This window comes from Neolamprologus brichardi, chromosome 12 (assembly GCF_056152115.1).
Source record: "Neolamprologus brichardi isolate AB-2024 chromosome 12, ASM5615211v1, whole genome shotgun sequence".
In the NCBI taxonomy this organism is placed as follows: domain Eukaryota; kingdom Metazoa; phylum Chordata; class Actinopteri; order Cichliformes; family Cichlidae; genus Neolamprologus; species Neolamprologus brichardi.
The window spans coordinates 27,635,362-27,650,558 of NC_142115.1; the positions used below are offsets into that span (position 1 = coordinate 27,635,362).

The 15,197-nt window shown below is 39.3% G+C and overlaps 3 protein-coding genes across 4 annotated transcripts; 1 reads left to right on the forward strand and 2 right to left on the reverse strand.

The window, feature by feature from the left end:
- Positions 1-2,229: 2,229 nt before the first annotated feature.
- rpl6 (ribosomal protein L6) lies at positions 2,230-5,003 on the forward strand. The gene is made up of 6 exons (XM_006789942.3): positions 2,230-2,403; positions 2,506-2,604; positions 2,844-2,987; positions 4,352-4,400; positions 4,541-4,725; positions 4,822-5,003. Exons 1-6 carry the CDS (start codon positions 2,257-2,259, stop codon positions 4,972-4,974), a joined length of 777 nt encoding a protein of 258 aa, XP_006790005.1. The 5' UTR covers positions 2,230-2,256; the 3' UTR covers positions 4,975-5,003.
- A 1,526-nt stretch (positions 5,004-6,529) lies between these two features.
- dynll1 (dynein, light chain, LC8-type 1) lies at positions 6,530-8,680 on the reverse strand. Of its 2 annotated transcripts, none has more exons than XM_006789943.3 (3): positions 8,534-8,680; positions 7,632-7,770; positions 6,530-6,946 (listed from the first exon to the last, which is right to left on the reverse strand). In XM_006789943.3, the coding sequence occupies exons 2-3, from the start codon at positions 7,761-7,763 to the stop codon at positions 6,809-6,811; spliced, it is 270 nt and encodes an 89-aa protein (XP_006790006.1). In that variant the 5' UTR covers positions 7,764-7,770; positions 8,534-8,680; the 3' UTR covers positions 6,530-6,808. The 2 variants fall into 2 exon arrangements, with proteins under 2 accessions (XP_006790006.1, XP_006790007.1); XM_006789944.3 differs by having other exon boundaries at positions 8,538-8,650.
- A 674-nt stretch (positions 8,681-9,354) lies between these two features.
- On the reverse strand, positions 9,355-15,015 carry polb (polymerase (DNA directed), beta). Its single transcript, XM_006789945.3, has 14 exons — positions 14,807-15,015; positions 14,443-14,500; positions 13,284-13,350; positions 12,836-12,910; positions 12,649-12,707; positions 12,469-12,518; positions 12,121-12,172; positions 11,782-11,836; positions 11,621-11,693; positions 11,468-11,538; positions 11,297-11,383; positions 11,086-11,153; positions 10,632-10,771; positions 9,355-10,450 (listed from the first exon to the last, which is right to left on the reverse strand). The coding sequence occupies exons 1-14, from the start codon at positions 14,865-14,867 to the stop codon at positions 10,356-10,358; spliced, it is 1,011 nt and encodes a 336-aa protein (XP_006790008.1). The 5' UTR covers positions 14,868-15,015; the 3' UTR covers positions 9,355-10,355.
- Between the last annotated feature and the right edge of the window lie 182 nt (positions 15,016-15,197).

Consider the following 15,197-nt stretch of genomic DNA (forward strand, 5'->3'; position numbering starts at 1 on the left):
ATATTTTAGATAGCAAGGAGCAGACGGCTGAGTTTATTAAACTCCACCGAGACAGCGGTGACGCTAATCAGAAGGCTAGACTGTCCAATTTCCCCAGCCGTTTACTTCCAACCTACCTGACCTTCTGAGGACCCGTCCCATGTAGACCGCGAAGGCTGGGTCCTCAGGAGGATGCACCCCATGAATTTGGACACAGGGTTGTCAATTTAGCAACTTTTTCTTCGCCACTTGTTTTGATGATAATTTGTTCTGCTTCAGGTGAAGAAGAAGAATATTAATGCTAGAACAAACACCACTGTCCTCAAGACTGTTGGAAGAGACAACTGTTCAGGAGGTCGGTCACGAGGTCACCGGCAGACGCAATTGTGATCTGGAAGCCGACAAAGAAAGCGCAGCAGGTCTAGGGGTCAACCATTACAGCGAAGACCCATGGACGACAGGACCAGAGGCCAACGACGGGGTGAAGGCGGGGCCTTTCAAGTGGCTTGGATTGTGGCAATTGGCAGGTGGTCTGCTGCAGTGTGGATTAGCTGGTGGCTGGCCCCCTTTGGAGGATTGGCAGGTGGACTCCACGGTGGTGTCCGCGGCAGGTGTCGTGGAGTCTGCAGCAGGGACCAACTGATTCGGAGTGGAGTCCACTGCAGGTGACTCTGGTGACACTGTTCTTTCTAATGCAGTCTTATAAGGATATTAATGACAAGCCACACTGTTGAAGTAGCAATGCCTCTGTAAGCACACTGTAACATCATGACATCAACAATACTGTACATAAAACCTGTCTTCATTCTGTCCTGTACTTTTGCCAGCAGACAAGTTAGGAAAATATAACATTTGAAGACAGTTAGAAAAGAATATTAAAATATGCGATCATAACTAGTTTTAATATAGTTATTTTTGTGGTGTTCTTATGGAGAAGGGTCTAAACTCGCCTATGCTACATAAGCTCCTTTTCCATTCGAACCTATTTGGGCCGACTTGCCACTAGACTTGGATCAAATGATTTTCCATTACAGTGTAGTACCTCGAAATGTGCATGGTCTCAAGACGTAATTAATATGCAAGATGAATGCTACAAAAAAGGTGGACGTCCAGTCAAGAATACACCTGCTGCTCTGTCTGTGTCTTTTCGTCAGACTCAGGGAACATGGGATTGTTTTTTGTAGCCATTTCCCTCATTGCTGGATTTCAAAAATGGCGGTGTTGAACGAAATGCTCTTATTAATCACTGAGTAACGCCTGTGACCCAGCCAATCGGTGGCATGCAGTCTGACAATGTCACATTTATGAACTGCTGGGATGGCTTGGAACTTTGGCAGAACAGGTACTAAATAATACCTGGTACCAGGTGCCATGACCTAATGGAAAAACCCTGAAAAACCCTGACGAACCGTGCCGAGTCGATCCGAGGAGGTATTTATGGAAATAGGGCTAGAGCAACAGAAAATCATTATGTGGACTACAAGTACCATCACATCATGTAAACAACGTAATTACGTCAACGCCATTGCCCAGCGTCCTTATATACGTCACATGCCCGGATGTCGGTCTTTTTTTCATAGCAAAGGTAAGACAGCCTTGCCTTCGTGTTACTGTGGGAAAGAAATCTGCTTTCATCCGTGTTAGAGAATAAAAAATACTCTCTCCAACTATCATGAGACGATTCATTATGTTTAGACTATACAGTAGACATCATTATTGCCATGATTTATTCTTCATGTTACTGTAGATATGTTTAGATGTGCAGGTTTAGGCCGCCGGCTAGCCTCCGTACAGCCTGTAACGTTAGCAAGGCTGGTGGTTGAAACGTGTCGTATTTATTCAGTCCTCGGTTTTATTCATTCCACTAATTCGCTGTCAGTGTTTGGGTATTTCATTTAAACCTGGAAATGTTAAGAAATCAGTTTTGTCTAATTGAAAATGAAGACGAGAAATGGCTGGTTAGCCCGGAAAGTTGCTAACGGCTAGCCAGCGTTACTTGTCATGCTTCTGCATTTGTGATGGCTCTTTGATAGTAACCAGCCAAATCAGTTTCATAGTATTTTATAGTTTCTTATTGTTTGCTGGTGCTTACTAATAGTTTGTGCAGAAATGCTAGCAGCACAACAGCTTAGAGTTTAAGGTCTTAATACATTGCTGCTCTGCTCTTGTTAGTGCAATAAACCTAGGAACATATTCCCATAACATCACTGTGGTATCATAAATCATTGCTCATCTGAGACTCTAACAAACATCTACCTTATTTTTGCTTTGTGTCAGATGGCAGAGGGAGACAAAGCTGCCAAGAAGAAGAAGCACGGGAGCCGGAACCCGGTTCTGGCCCGGGGCATCGGTCGCTACTCCCGGTCCGCTATGTATGCTCGCAGGGCCATGTACAAGAGGAAGACCAAGACCACTGAGACCAAGGTAAGGGCAGACCTTTGACACCACACAAATCATTTAATAATGGTCAAATGCATGCCACTTTTTCTTTGCCACTTGTTTTGATGGTAATTTGTTCTCCTTCAGGTGGAAAAGAAGATTAAGGCTAGACCCAAGGCCACTGTCGTCAAAACCGTTGGAGGAGACAAGAACGGAGGCACTCGCGTTGTCAAACTGCGCAAGATGGTGAGTAATGCATATACAGTTGTTCTTTCTATTAAGATTTGTTTTATGTAGGTAAAATTTGGAATTCTGTCTGTTCAAACACAGACACAGTTAATACACACAGTGTTTTTAATCGTGCGTGACGTTTATTGCCTTGTGGTCATGTTGTGGTTTTTTGGAGGCAAACATTTGTCCATAAAGTTTATATATTGACAACAACATACAACACGAATCTAAAGTTTTATTTTCTACTCCGACAGCCCCGCTACTACCCCACAGAGGACGTGCCCCGTAAACTGAAGAGCCATGGGATCAAGCCCTTCTCCCAGCACAAGAGGAACTTGCGTGCCACCATCACACCAGGAACTGTCCTCATTCTGCTCACTGGGCGCCACCGTGGAAAGGTGACAACAGTTTCTGGCACATGCCTCAATAATGAGTCAGTCTCATCAATTAGCAGGGGCACTTGCAGCTGCGCACAGGCTGACTTTTTCAGGCTGTAGCATCAGTTGATGATGTCACATTACAGATAAATATTCTGTTTCAATGTCACCTGGTTTATCTTTAGTGGAAAGTCCACTCTGGGTGTCATAAGAGCAAGGATCTTGCTTTAGGACCAAATCAGCTCTGCTTGCCATAAGTTAAAACTTGCTGGAATCACGAGGTGTTATATTTATTCATTTATTTTAGGTATTATGTAATCAAAAACCAAAACAAAAACTGTCACCCATAGAAGACTTAGTCAACCCCAAAGGGCATAGTCATGAGTTTTGTTAATGTGGGTCTCGTATACTGAACCATAATGGACACTTTTGTTTTTCAAATAGGCAGAAATATCACTGGAAGTTAGATTGGTACCTATTTGTGGTTCCCTCGAAGGCCCATTCTGAGCCATGAAAAATGTGATATCGTGTAAATCTGTTGGCTTTGTTACTCTAGAAGAGCAAAAACAAATTCTTCACAATTGAAAACTGCCTTCATGCCGTATGAAGGATCCATAGCAGTGATAACTTTGGTGTTGGTCATGTTGTGTTTGCAATGCATAGTTTAGTTCATTATAGAAGAATTTTCCTAGTAATATTAATGAGTTCGTTTTATAGGGTTAGCAGGCAGTTCGTGTCAAATATAAACGACATTGAACGTGAACTGCATCACTGCATGAACACGCCAGTGAAGCACTCAGTCTACAGTTAATGGACTTTGCCAAAAGAACCCAAGCTGAGGCATATTTCAGCATAGTTTGCTAATGATCTGTTGCGCATTATTTTCTGCCATGAATTATCATAGAACCGTTTTTTTTTTTTTTTTTTAAAGTGAATAGATGCAAAATACATGGTATCAGATACATTTTCCCTGAAAATAAACCTGCTGAAGGTTGTTTATCAAACACACTGGGTACATCACCATAATCACACCCTCACTACCACAGACATTGTCGCTCCTACTCTTGAATGCTGCATGGGCGAGTTATGGAAGCGAGTGTTCCCACACACTTCAAACTGTGGCTGACCTAAATAATGCTTCAGCTGTGCAACTGAGAGGCAGAGAGGACCTTCATTAAAATTAGGAGAGCACGTCAAATAGATTTCTTTTCTCCAGTCTTAATAACTTGGCATTAAAGCCTACTGAGGTTATTAAACTGGTCTACCCACTACCTTAGTTAATGTTAAAATGGTCTTATTCACGGTGACACAGGATATATGGAGCAATGGATGCAGTAATGTTAATTCTTAATTCTTTAATGCTTAAATTGCACTTTTTATTTCAGCGCGTGGTCTTCCTGAAGCAGCTCTCCAGTGGTCTCCTGCTCGTCACTGGTAAGGATGGGTTTTGTTCTTCTTTAAATACTGTCATTACTTCAGTTATGCACATGGCAGTAGAACCTGTAATAAATTAAATTACAAGAAAGATGTTGAGCATCTTTTAAACTCTTGTAATCTTTGTTTCCTTTGCACAGGCCCTCTAGCCCTGAACAGAGTCCCCGTGCGCAGGGCCCACCAGAAGTTTGTGATTGCCACAAACACCAAAATTGACATCTCTGGTATGAAGATCCCCAAAACCCTCAACGATGCCTACTTCAAGAAGAAGAAGCTGAGGAGGCCCCGTCACCAGGAGGGAGAAATCTTTGATACAGAAAAAGAGGTAATATATATATTCTGTTAAAATGAATTTTTTACTGTACTGAAAATGAGCTTTTGGATTAAAGATGACTGACTCGTTGGTTTTCTTCACGTACAGAAATTCCAGCTGACAGAGCAGAGGAAGGAGGACCAGAAAGCCGTTGATTCTCAGCTGTTGCCCCTCATCAAGAAAGTACCTCAGCTGCAAGGGTACCTGCGCTCTTCCTTCTTCCTGTCTAATGGCGTCTACCCTCACAAGCTGGTTTTCTAAATGTGTTGAAATAAACAGTGACCGCTTCATGCCATGTCTCATCTGGTTTTTACTTAAATTCTTTGCATATGGTCCTTAATAATTAACCTGGCCAATTCAGTAGCACATTGTAATATACATGCCCATCTATATGGGTCAACTATCCAAAGCAACAAAGGGTGGAGAAGTATCAGAAGTGATGTGATTTTAAAAACGTAGCAACAATGAAAGCGAATCTTTACCAAGGTGGTTGAGGCCAGCTATGTTTGTGGTTTGGCGACGTAAACAAACACTAAAGACAGGAGATGAGGTTGATGAATAGGATTAGGATTGAGTTCAACCTATGGACAACTCATGTTGATTGACTATGAGGTGAGATGAAGATGATATGGATGAGCAGAGAAGTGTTCTAGCTGTACTCTTAAGGGGCCACTACAGTGGATCATCTCTCCATATCGCCTATTGCTTTTTTTGTTTTTCATCCTCCTTGGTCTCATGTTTAGCATAAATTTAACAATATATTCTCTCTCTCCTGGCATTTCAGTCTTGCCTCTAATGTTCTCCAAACTATTCACCCTGTCTTGTATATGATACACCCCTCCTTCATTCTTCTCCTGGTCGCTCACCTGACCAGGAAAAAATCTTCACCTGCAACTCAACAGAATTTGAAGCTTGAGCTTACAGGGGTGTGGAAACTCCAGACCTCAAGGGCTGGTGTCGTGGAGGTTTTAGATCTCACCCTGGGTCAACACATTTGAATCAAATGATTAGTTCAGTACCAGGCCTCTGGGGAACTTCGAGACATGTTGAGGAGGCAATTTTGCAGTTTAAATCAGCTGTGTTGGATCAAGGACACATCTAAAACCTGCAGGACACCGGCCCTCAAGGCCTGGAGTTTGACACCTGTGAGCTACCAGGTGAGTGGAAGGCCAAAGAGGTCAATGAAAAGGGAGGATTCAGGGTCAACTGATTCAGCTAAACTAAGAGCTTTATGAAGAAGAGAAGTTTTAAGCCTAATCTAAAAAGTAAAGATGGTGTCTGTCTTTCTAATTCCAAACTGAGCTGGTTCCACAGAAGAGAGCTGACAGGTAAAGGCTCTGTTTGGGATGCTGAACAAATGTTAAAAAATCCTACATATGCACATTTGAGGACATAATGATCAAAGTCATGGGTGCGGTCAAGGTAATGTTATTTAAAGTAAATATAGACATATTTCTAAGACTTTTTATGACTGAGTACAATAGCCTCACTTTTGTGTCATTTAGAATAAAACCTTAAAAACACCTGTACTTCAATTTGAAACATCTGGCTTTATGATTAAAGCTAGGCGTCACCTGAATAGTAATGGATATATATGCAATGTTTTCCCATATTATCCAAGGATAATGCATTGGAACAGAACCCTGTGACTCATCATTTAATGGATTTAATGAACTGAAAGACGCTTTGTCATGTCAAGACCTGAGGAAGCACAGATTGGAAAACACTCATCCTGTACAAATGTAACCCCAGTATGCAAGATAGTCACATTAACCAATCTGAAAGCTGAAATGGAGTGAAATGACCACAGCAGGCATTGGACCCAAACAGCTTAACAGCTACACTTTAATTAAAAAAATGACATGTCTAATGTAACAAGACAAAAATAAATACAAGTGTTTCATCTCTTTAACATGGCCACGTTTTAGTTTTTAGTTTGTTTTTTTTTTGTTTTAAATCTTCAAAAACAACAAAGTAGAAAGCAGCACAGAAAAAGGCAGCGGCCCCTTGCCAAGGAATGATAAGTGCCTTTTGTGGAGTCAGTCCGTATTGTATATGGTCAGCTGGTGTCGGGAAAACACTTTCCCCTCTCCTCTCAGCCAGACTTAAACAGCAGAATGGCCACCTGACCCAAGTAGAAGTAAATGAAATGCTTCGTCTCATGAGTCACGTAACTGCCAAAGTTCCTCCCAACGATGCAGTGCCAGGTTGGGTTATACTTCTTGTCGAACTCCTGGGTGGAACAAAAAAATTTTAAAAATAGAAGACATTTTTAAAAGTGCACAAATGTTAAGCGGGTAAGACAATGCCTGCAAATCCTATATAAGACAAAGTGATAGTCAAAATCTAGTTTTTTTTCCTTTTCTCTCAAACAGGTGAAGATTTCTTGCACTGATTAGATTGTAGTAAAAATTATCTGACCATATCATGAACCATATTTTTAGATTATTCTAAAAAATATCAAAAAAATCCAATTTAACCCCCCCCCCCAATCATTGGGCAGGGGTAACGGAAAGCACTGAATTTGGAGAAATACACTGGGTGGCCTAGCGTGACAGCTAAGTTTAGATGACTGTCACATTTCCCACCCATTCAAGGTAAAATATCTGGTCAGATACAAACATACAGAAAGAGCTGCAAGAAATCACTGATCCCAAATTCCTTATGATATTGGTTTCTTTCCCTACACCACAGAGCTAAAGAATGTGGGCATGAGGCTTCTAGGGACAGACAATTCGAGAGGAACAGGTTTCCTCAGGAAAAGAGGAAACAATTGCAAATACCAGGCAGGGTGTGTAACTTGCAATGATGCACAGGATGGTTGAGTGCAAAAATAGCCCCAGTCTTCCAGATTTTGCCTGCATGCTTAAGTACAGCCTAGTTTGTGTTTTTTAAAAATGTTTTCTGTTTAGCTTTACCTTTTTAATATACGCAGCGATGTCTTTCTCGATGTTGTACTTCTCCAGGGCCTGAGTGGCACACTCCACGGCGTCCTGCTGCATGTCCTCCGACATGTCGGCATTTTTGATCACTGCCTTTCTGTCAGACATGGTTGCCCTGGGAAACCAAAACACAGCGGTGAATTCATCATCCTCACAGGCACACTGGCACGCACACAATACCGCTGACTGGAGAGCCTGAGCATCCTAAGAGTCCTCATCATCGTCTGACTCAAGCTTTTAACTGCTTCAAGACTGTAGCGACAGAATAAGAAGGGGAAAAACGCCTATTTTAGTGACGACGCCGGTATTACATAATACCTGATACATAATATTTGAACTAGCTTTTTCTACGAGTGTTGCATAACTTCAATCAGCTGCAGGCTCGCTGGACGCGCGCTCTGCGTAGTTTCTATGGATACGCAGGACATTGCGATTATATAGTCTCACATTTTCCGAGATTTCAGCCACAAGCCTGTGAAATCAGACTGCACAAATTAAACCACATTGCTTCAACTGCCCTACGTTAGAAAACAGTGAGAACGGACGCCTGTCGCTATCTACTTCGGGGCATAAGTAGAGGGGCATCAAAATAATACATCCACAGCTCCCGTTAAAACGTAACGTTTGTCAAAAACAGTACTTAATCTGAAGTAAGGTGTCAACAGGAGAGTGGTTTCCTAGCAAACACATGGCCACATGCACAAGCGATGATGATGCGTTAATTAGCTCAAGCACCATAACTAGCTGATCATTCATCCCAAATAAGAAAAAAAAGGAACAAACATCAGTTAACGTTACACGCAAACATCACGGCTTCAGTAACATTTGCAAGATATTTAATTAAAATCAAATTTCTGCATGCGAATTGGTTGATTTACCTACTAGTCTCTCGTATACTGTTTCTCTAGTTTTAAAGAGATGACCGCTCCTGAAGTGACAACTCCCGCGAAGTGGTTGACACAAAAGTAATGTGGGTGTGTAGCGGTAAGAGACTGCTGGCTCGACGAGTTCCGATTGGCTGATATTAATGCACAAAGCGCCATCATTGGCTGACTCGGGCCTATCTTGCTGGTATTTCCACTTGCATTTTATTTCAACCCATCATGCCTTGCGGCTGCTGCTGTTGCCGTGGCAATCGTTGTAAATAAATTATAACACTATTAGGATTTACGACCAATTAATTTACCTCTTTTACAAAAAAATTCACAATTAAGTTTAAAAAAATTGTATTTTTCTGTCGTTTAAATTAATTGTTTTGTAAGAGAAATAAAAAACAAACCAAAAAACGTAATGCCAGAGTACTTGAAACGTCTTTCTAGTCGTCTTATCGTCGTTACGACATAATTATTTTTAATGCAAGAGTAGCATAAGAAAAATAATATATCTCTAAATTATTCACTCATATTTACATTAACCTAACATAATTTAACTAAAAACCTACAAAATAAAAATAAAACAAAACAGACAAACAAGGGGAAAAAACAAACGAACAAAAATAGCCCATAAAAACAGTTTTTGGTAAATGCAACGTACCTGGAAAAAGTTGCCAGCAGTAAACAAACCATGATCGTTGAAAATATGGCTTTCAGCTTATATCCCAAGGGTTATGACATGAATATGGTATATGAACTATTACCTAGTGATTTACATTACAGATTTTAAATGTTATAATAAATATAAATAAATAAAAATACAAATATGGTTTTTGTATTGCATTTACTACACTCATACATACAGAAAATGAACAATTTGCATTAACCTCACAGATCCTTTTTTTCTTAAATATTTTCTGACACGTTTGCGTAAACATGTAAAAAATATTGTTAAGTTGTCAAGTTTCATCTTAATTCAAATATTCAAGTTTTGCATCTTTAGTCTATCCCCTTTCAAAAACAAAGTGTTGAAGATGTGATTGTTGTAACCTTCACCACATAGATTTGTTTCACACAAAATAGATTACTCAACTCTACCAGTGCAGTCACACAGCAATGGAGTAAAACAAATATACAAACGAAAACCCCACCAAAACAACTAATTTGTCAGAATATTTCAATGCCAATTTTGTCCCAAACCAGTTGTATTTGTAAATAACCAGCCTAGCCTGTGAATCATAAATTCCTTGCATGTTCCCTTATAATTTCCAATTGGCCTGCCCAAAGTAGAAAACAAAAATACAATAATATATAAAAAACTATAATTTAAAAACCTTGCACAACTAAAGCAAAGTGTTAAAGAGCACCATTGTCGAGGAGAATGCTCTGATGACCACAGTCTTCATCGTTTGTGATGTTGAACAAATGTAACAGGAGCCAGTCAACAGTAATTACTTCTTACAGGTTATTATCCTTTTTTTTGGCTTATCAAAAATTAAAGGTACATATGAGGTAAAATAAGACACAATAAATTACTACTGAACATGATTTTAAAAATCTGTTTAAAAACTCATGCAAATGCTTGACTGTGAAGAATTAAACCTTAGGTAATTTTTTCTTTCAAAGCATTGTCACGTTTATATCACAATATCATGACTGGGGAAGAAAATGAAAACAAATTAAAATGGTTTCACATTATTTTCTATAAATGTCATGGCTAAGCAGGGAAAAGAGTAACACACCAGGAAACATTTATTTTTTTTAGTTCTTTTCTTTTAAGAGAATTGTGGCTTTAATTCCAGATCTAACTGTAAAGCTGTCCTTTGCTTCACTCGCTGCGATCCTTCGGCTCTCTGTATTTGTACTGGATGTAATCAAAGATGTCTTTCTCACTATCCACCAACAGAGGCTCCCCTGCCATACCTACAACAGAAGCACAAAGGAAAACAGCTCATGTTAAAAGCTTATAGTATGAATCACTGGCTGGTGATGAATGATATATATGTTGCTCAGAGCTAGAGAAGAGTTCAGGAAATTCAGTTTTTTTTCCTGTTGTTTTAGTCGTTGTTGTTGGTTTTTCTTTTTTTTTGGAACTAACACTCACCAGTGACCCCCAGTGGTCGTATAGTGTACTCATTGAGAGTGAAGCCCTTCTCCAGTGCGTGGGTCCTCATATTTTTGTTGAAGATGTCACTGCCAGTAAAATACAAAACTCCACAGTAGTACTGATCCTTGGGAATTAACCTTTGAGAATAAATAAAAGACAGTCAGTGAGCAGGAACAAACTACATGTTAAAATATCAAATACAAAAATAGGGTTGCCTCTTTACTGTCTGTGCTGAATAACTGGGAATGCCTGGTACTTGAAAAACAGTACCGGCAATGTTTTAATTACAGCATCACAAATAGATCCCATAAATACACAAAATTAAACATAAGAGCATAGTGCTTAATTATGATTACACATAATCTTGACAAAAAATCCTGAAGCAACACAATGAATCCCATGAACCTATATAAATGTTTCAAATGTAAATGACCAATTTGAAGAAGGGCACCTAATGTCAATACGTCTGTGAAGGTATTCCTCCTCATCCTCATCATTCTGCTGCAGCTGGCAGACTCCCTAGAAAAACAAGATCCAGAACATCATGACCACAGTCATGCGCTACAGCGACTGGGTGCAGTTACAGTACTACCTACATTACAAATCAGTACATCAAACTCATACCTCCTTCAGTAAGACAGAAAATAAACAAGATGCCTCACCATGAACTTGGTGTCTCCTTTGGACAGTGTGTCAGTCACAAACCCGATGGACTCCAAATGCTCAACCACAGCATGAAGGAGCTTTGGCTGCAAAACAGAAACAGAAGAAAAAATAAGATTAAAAAGACATGTCACCCTGTAATTAAACTGAGTGATGGAGTTAAGTCTTACCTGCTTCTCAGTCTGAGAGGTGTAGTTTGGATGGGTTAGCAAAATATCAATATCACCACTCGATGCAGCACCTGGAAGTTATGAACAGTATTAAAAAAGGCTGAAGTGGTATTGCAACCTAAAACCTATGGACCAGTAACTTGATAAGAATACCTCTCCTGTAGCTTCCACAGATTGTTCCAATATATTCTTGATCAACTTTCTCCAACTCTCCAAGAATAAGAGTCTGGGTAAATACAAGAAATCACAGTGTAAGGGCAGTCTGTATGAAAAAAGCATTTAAAGATATTAGAAATATAAAAATGCTTGATCACCTCCATCTTTTCCATTTCAGCTCTTGGAATCCTTTTCTCAAACTCTTCAAAGTACCTAAAGACAGCAAAAAGCAACTTTAATATCGGAAACATTTTTTCAATATATTTAAAATACATCAAACATTTAGAGATCTTGGGTGCCTGAAAAGAAGGCAACTGGACTTCTTCAGGTTTGTGAAGATATTTCAGATCCAAGAGTCTTCTTCAGTTCTGAAATATTTGATGCAAAGTCACAGGTATTATGTACCATGCGACTCTCACTCAGATATTTTAGAACTGAAAAAACCGACAACCATGATCCTACAAGACAACATCTAGAGAACATTTAGTCACACTTACTTCAGGCCAATCTGTTGATGATGGTTTAGCTTGTGCTCGATCTTTTTCAAATCTAAAAAACAAACAAAAAAACAAAATCAAGAATCCTTCTTATTGAAATTTATTCTATATTTGATTGTATTTTGGTCTTTGCCTTTTTTTCTGGATTGTAAGTAGAGAGGACAGGAAATTAGAGAGAAAGAGAGGGAAAGAAATGCAGCAAAGGGCCACAGGTCAGCTTGAACCTTGCCTGCTGCGTTCTAGCCATGTGGCGTGTGGTTGCCTGTTCACGGCACTAAGCTAAAAAAAAATTATACTAACCATACAAAATATGTATCAATTTTAATTTGAGGCAAATGCTACACAAACCTTCTAAAGTCTTCACCCCTTCTTCAACAAACTTCCTTGCAGCAGCAGGTCTGAAGTGAACATAAAGCACATACAATGTTACAACAGAAAGTGAATAATATTCTTGGTATATTTTAATTCTGAATATGAACATATAATTTATTTTTTTTTAATCACAGACTGAACAACCAAACAACATACCCAATTCCAGTAACTCTGGTGAGGAAATTGATGGAAGAGCTAGTGTCATCGTTTCGGATCTGTTGGAAGATATAAATGTAGCGCATCAGTCGGTGTAATAACTTAGTACATATACATAAAAATAACTATTAAAAAATTATTTTTACAGTGTGACATCAGTAATGTGATCTCACATTCTTAGACTCACCTTTTCCAGTTTCCTAAGTTTGCCAGTTTGCAGAAACTCATCAATCTTCTCTGCTATTTTAGCTCCAACACCATCCTGTTGAAATGTGACAACAATCATGAGGCTGCTGCTCAGCAGTGTGATCTGCAGTGATTATGTAAGATGTGCAGAGAAGCTGTTGACAAACAGGCTACAACAGAGGCCATCACATAAACAGCAGCATGAGCACATTAGTGGTAGGCCAGATAAATAATGATGGGGGTGCTGCCAGGTTTAACAATGTCATTGTGACAGTGAAAGTCACAGATTTTAAAGCACATGGAGAGGATCAAAGATGATCTCTGCTTTGACAACATGCAAAGAGAAATCTGCTGTCCTATATGCCATTTTTTTGGTTAAGAAAGAAGATATTTCTTTCATTTATATTTTTTATCTATCAGTCTGCCTATGACAACATATACATACATACCAGTTTCTTGGCCTCTTCTCCATTTTTGATTTTGTGAGGGTACTTAGAAATCGTAGATGCTGCTTTCCTAAGCACAGAAAAAAGGGACTGTATAAGTCTTAGCAAAAAACATATGTAAAATTGAATTAGGCCACTTTTTCTTTAGGTTAATTTCTTTTAGATCGTAAGTGTAAACATGACAATGCTATTCTACTTAGTGTATTGTATATTAAATTAACAATGTATCATGTACACCAAGCCAGTGATACAGCATACAGCAAAAACCTAATCATAAATCCAGGAAGTTTATCTTGCACTCGATGCTTTTCTGGTGGACTAGAACACTAGATCATACTTCTCCTATTATAGTTTATCTTAATTGGCTCCCTGCTAAATACAAAATCAAATTTAAAATCCTTTTAAGTCCTGAATGACTGGACTCTATCCTATTATGTCAGCAGAGTCCTTCACTCTCGGACTGGAGGCTTACTTGGCTTACTGGATTCTAAATAACAAAGTTGTAAAGATTTCCACCATCAGCCCCTTTCCAGTGGAATCAGCTTCCAGTTTTTTACTGAAGAGACAGTCACCCTCTCCACTATAAAACTTCCTTTTTGATAACGACAAGGCCGGATCAGGTATTGGTTTTGAACCATTTCTTAGTCACGCTGATGGAGGCTCAGGCTGCTCTGGGGCTTCCCATGATTCAGTTAACCTCTTTTAACACTTTGTTTTATATACCACTAGTGCATGTAATGATTCCTTTTTTACCACCTCCAAGTTCCTGTTGTTGTAAACAAGTCACTACAGACAGGCTCCCTGGACCTTGTTCTACTGGAGGTCTTTTTGGAGGTCCCCCTGTTAAAAGGGGGTTCTTTCTGTGAAGTGCTGCTTATCCGATCATGTGGGGTTCACTCTAATAATGTAGGTTTTAGCAACAAAAAAAAAAAAAAAAAAAAGAGTTATTTCTCTTAACTCTAAGTGTTTTAAAGAAATTCTAATTCAATAAAATGTTTCTTTTAGCATGAGTCTATTCTTAGTCATATAAATGCTGTAATCTTCAATATGGGGATGTTGTACTAACACCATCATTTATGGCTGAGTGGACGTAATACACTTGAAACGCTTGTTTTATGAAAACCAGTGACTGGGACAGGTTTTCACATAATTATGAGCTTACCTGTATGCATTGTATTTGTGTATTGCTCTGTTGACATTTTTCTCGTAGTTGGCCAATTCTGGAAACAGAGGCAATGTTAGGACAATGAAAGACTTCACATTTCCCTCATGGTAGTTTAATCTTCTGCCAATTCAGCTGAAGGTAGAAGGCATTTAAATGACAAGGCAGATAGCGAGCGAACCAAATCACACGTGTAAGTAATCCAGATAACTAGATCCAAGAACTACAACTCCATATTTAAAATATTTTGATACCCGCTACTCGTGCAAAGTTAGTTTACCAGCACGGTGGGTATTTTTATTCAATAACAGAACCCAACTTCCATGCTAGCTACGGTTAGCTGAGTTCAACAATCTCAACGTACCGACGAGAAAGTCTGTTATTCCCTCATTTAGGGACTCCTGTGGCGCTTTCCTCTTGCTCATTTTGAATCTGACAGTCTCTCAAATAAACGCTGGAGAGATATATGGGCGTTTATGTAGGCACGAGAGCCTGAAGCTCGTTTTATTTCCAGCTAGCCTCCTACTAGCAGGTTAGCTTAGGATAGCTCTCAAGCCAAACAATGAACGATAATGTAGAGGGGGCGGGGCGTGCGTAAAACGTCATCGTTAGCCACAGCGTTCACATCTGCTTCTACTAGATTATAGTATAAATCTATAAATTATAGTATAAACAATCGAAAATTACCGAGTTCTAGTGTGTTTCTCTATTTATTCATGAAATGAAATTAATTAACTAAAAAAAAGCTGTAGTGT

Bases quoted from the DNA above. Each gene is read 5' to 3' on its own strand.
- rpl6 (XM_006789942.3), top strand. From the start codon at position 2,257: ATGGCAGAGGGAGACAAAGCTGCCAAGAAGAAGAAGCACGGGAGCCGG. The intron at 2,605-2,843 runs GTGAGTAATGCA...CTACTCCGACAG, and splicing joins TTGTCAAACTGCGCAAGATG to CCCCGCTACTACCCCACAGA. The intron at 2,988-4,351 runs GTGACAACAGTT...TTTTTATTTCAG, and splicing joins CTGGGCGCCACCGTGGAAAG to CGCGTGGTCTTCCTGAAGCA.
- dynll1 (XM_006789943.3), bottom strand. From the start codon at position 7,763: ATGTCTGACAGAAAGGCAGTGATCAAAAATGCCGACATGTCGGAGGAC. The intron at 6,947-7,631 runs GTAAAGCTAAAC...TGTTCCACCCAG, and splicing joins TCGCTGCGTATATTAAAAAG to GAGTTCGACAAGAAGTATAA.
- polb (XM_006789945.3), bottom strand. From the start codon at position 14,867: ATGAGCAAGAGGAAAGCGCCACAGGAGTCCCTAAATGAGGGAATAACA. The intron at 11,694-11,781 runs GTGATCAAGCAT...GTATTTACCCAG, and splicing joins CTGAAATGGAAAAGATGGAG to ACTCTTATTCTTGGAGAGTT. The intron at 10,772-11,085 runs GTGCCCTTCTTC...TTATTCTCAAAG, and splicing joins CACAGACGTATTGACATTAG to GTTAATTCCCAAGGATCAGT.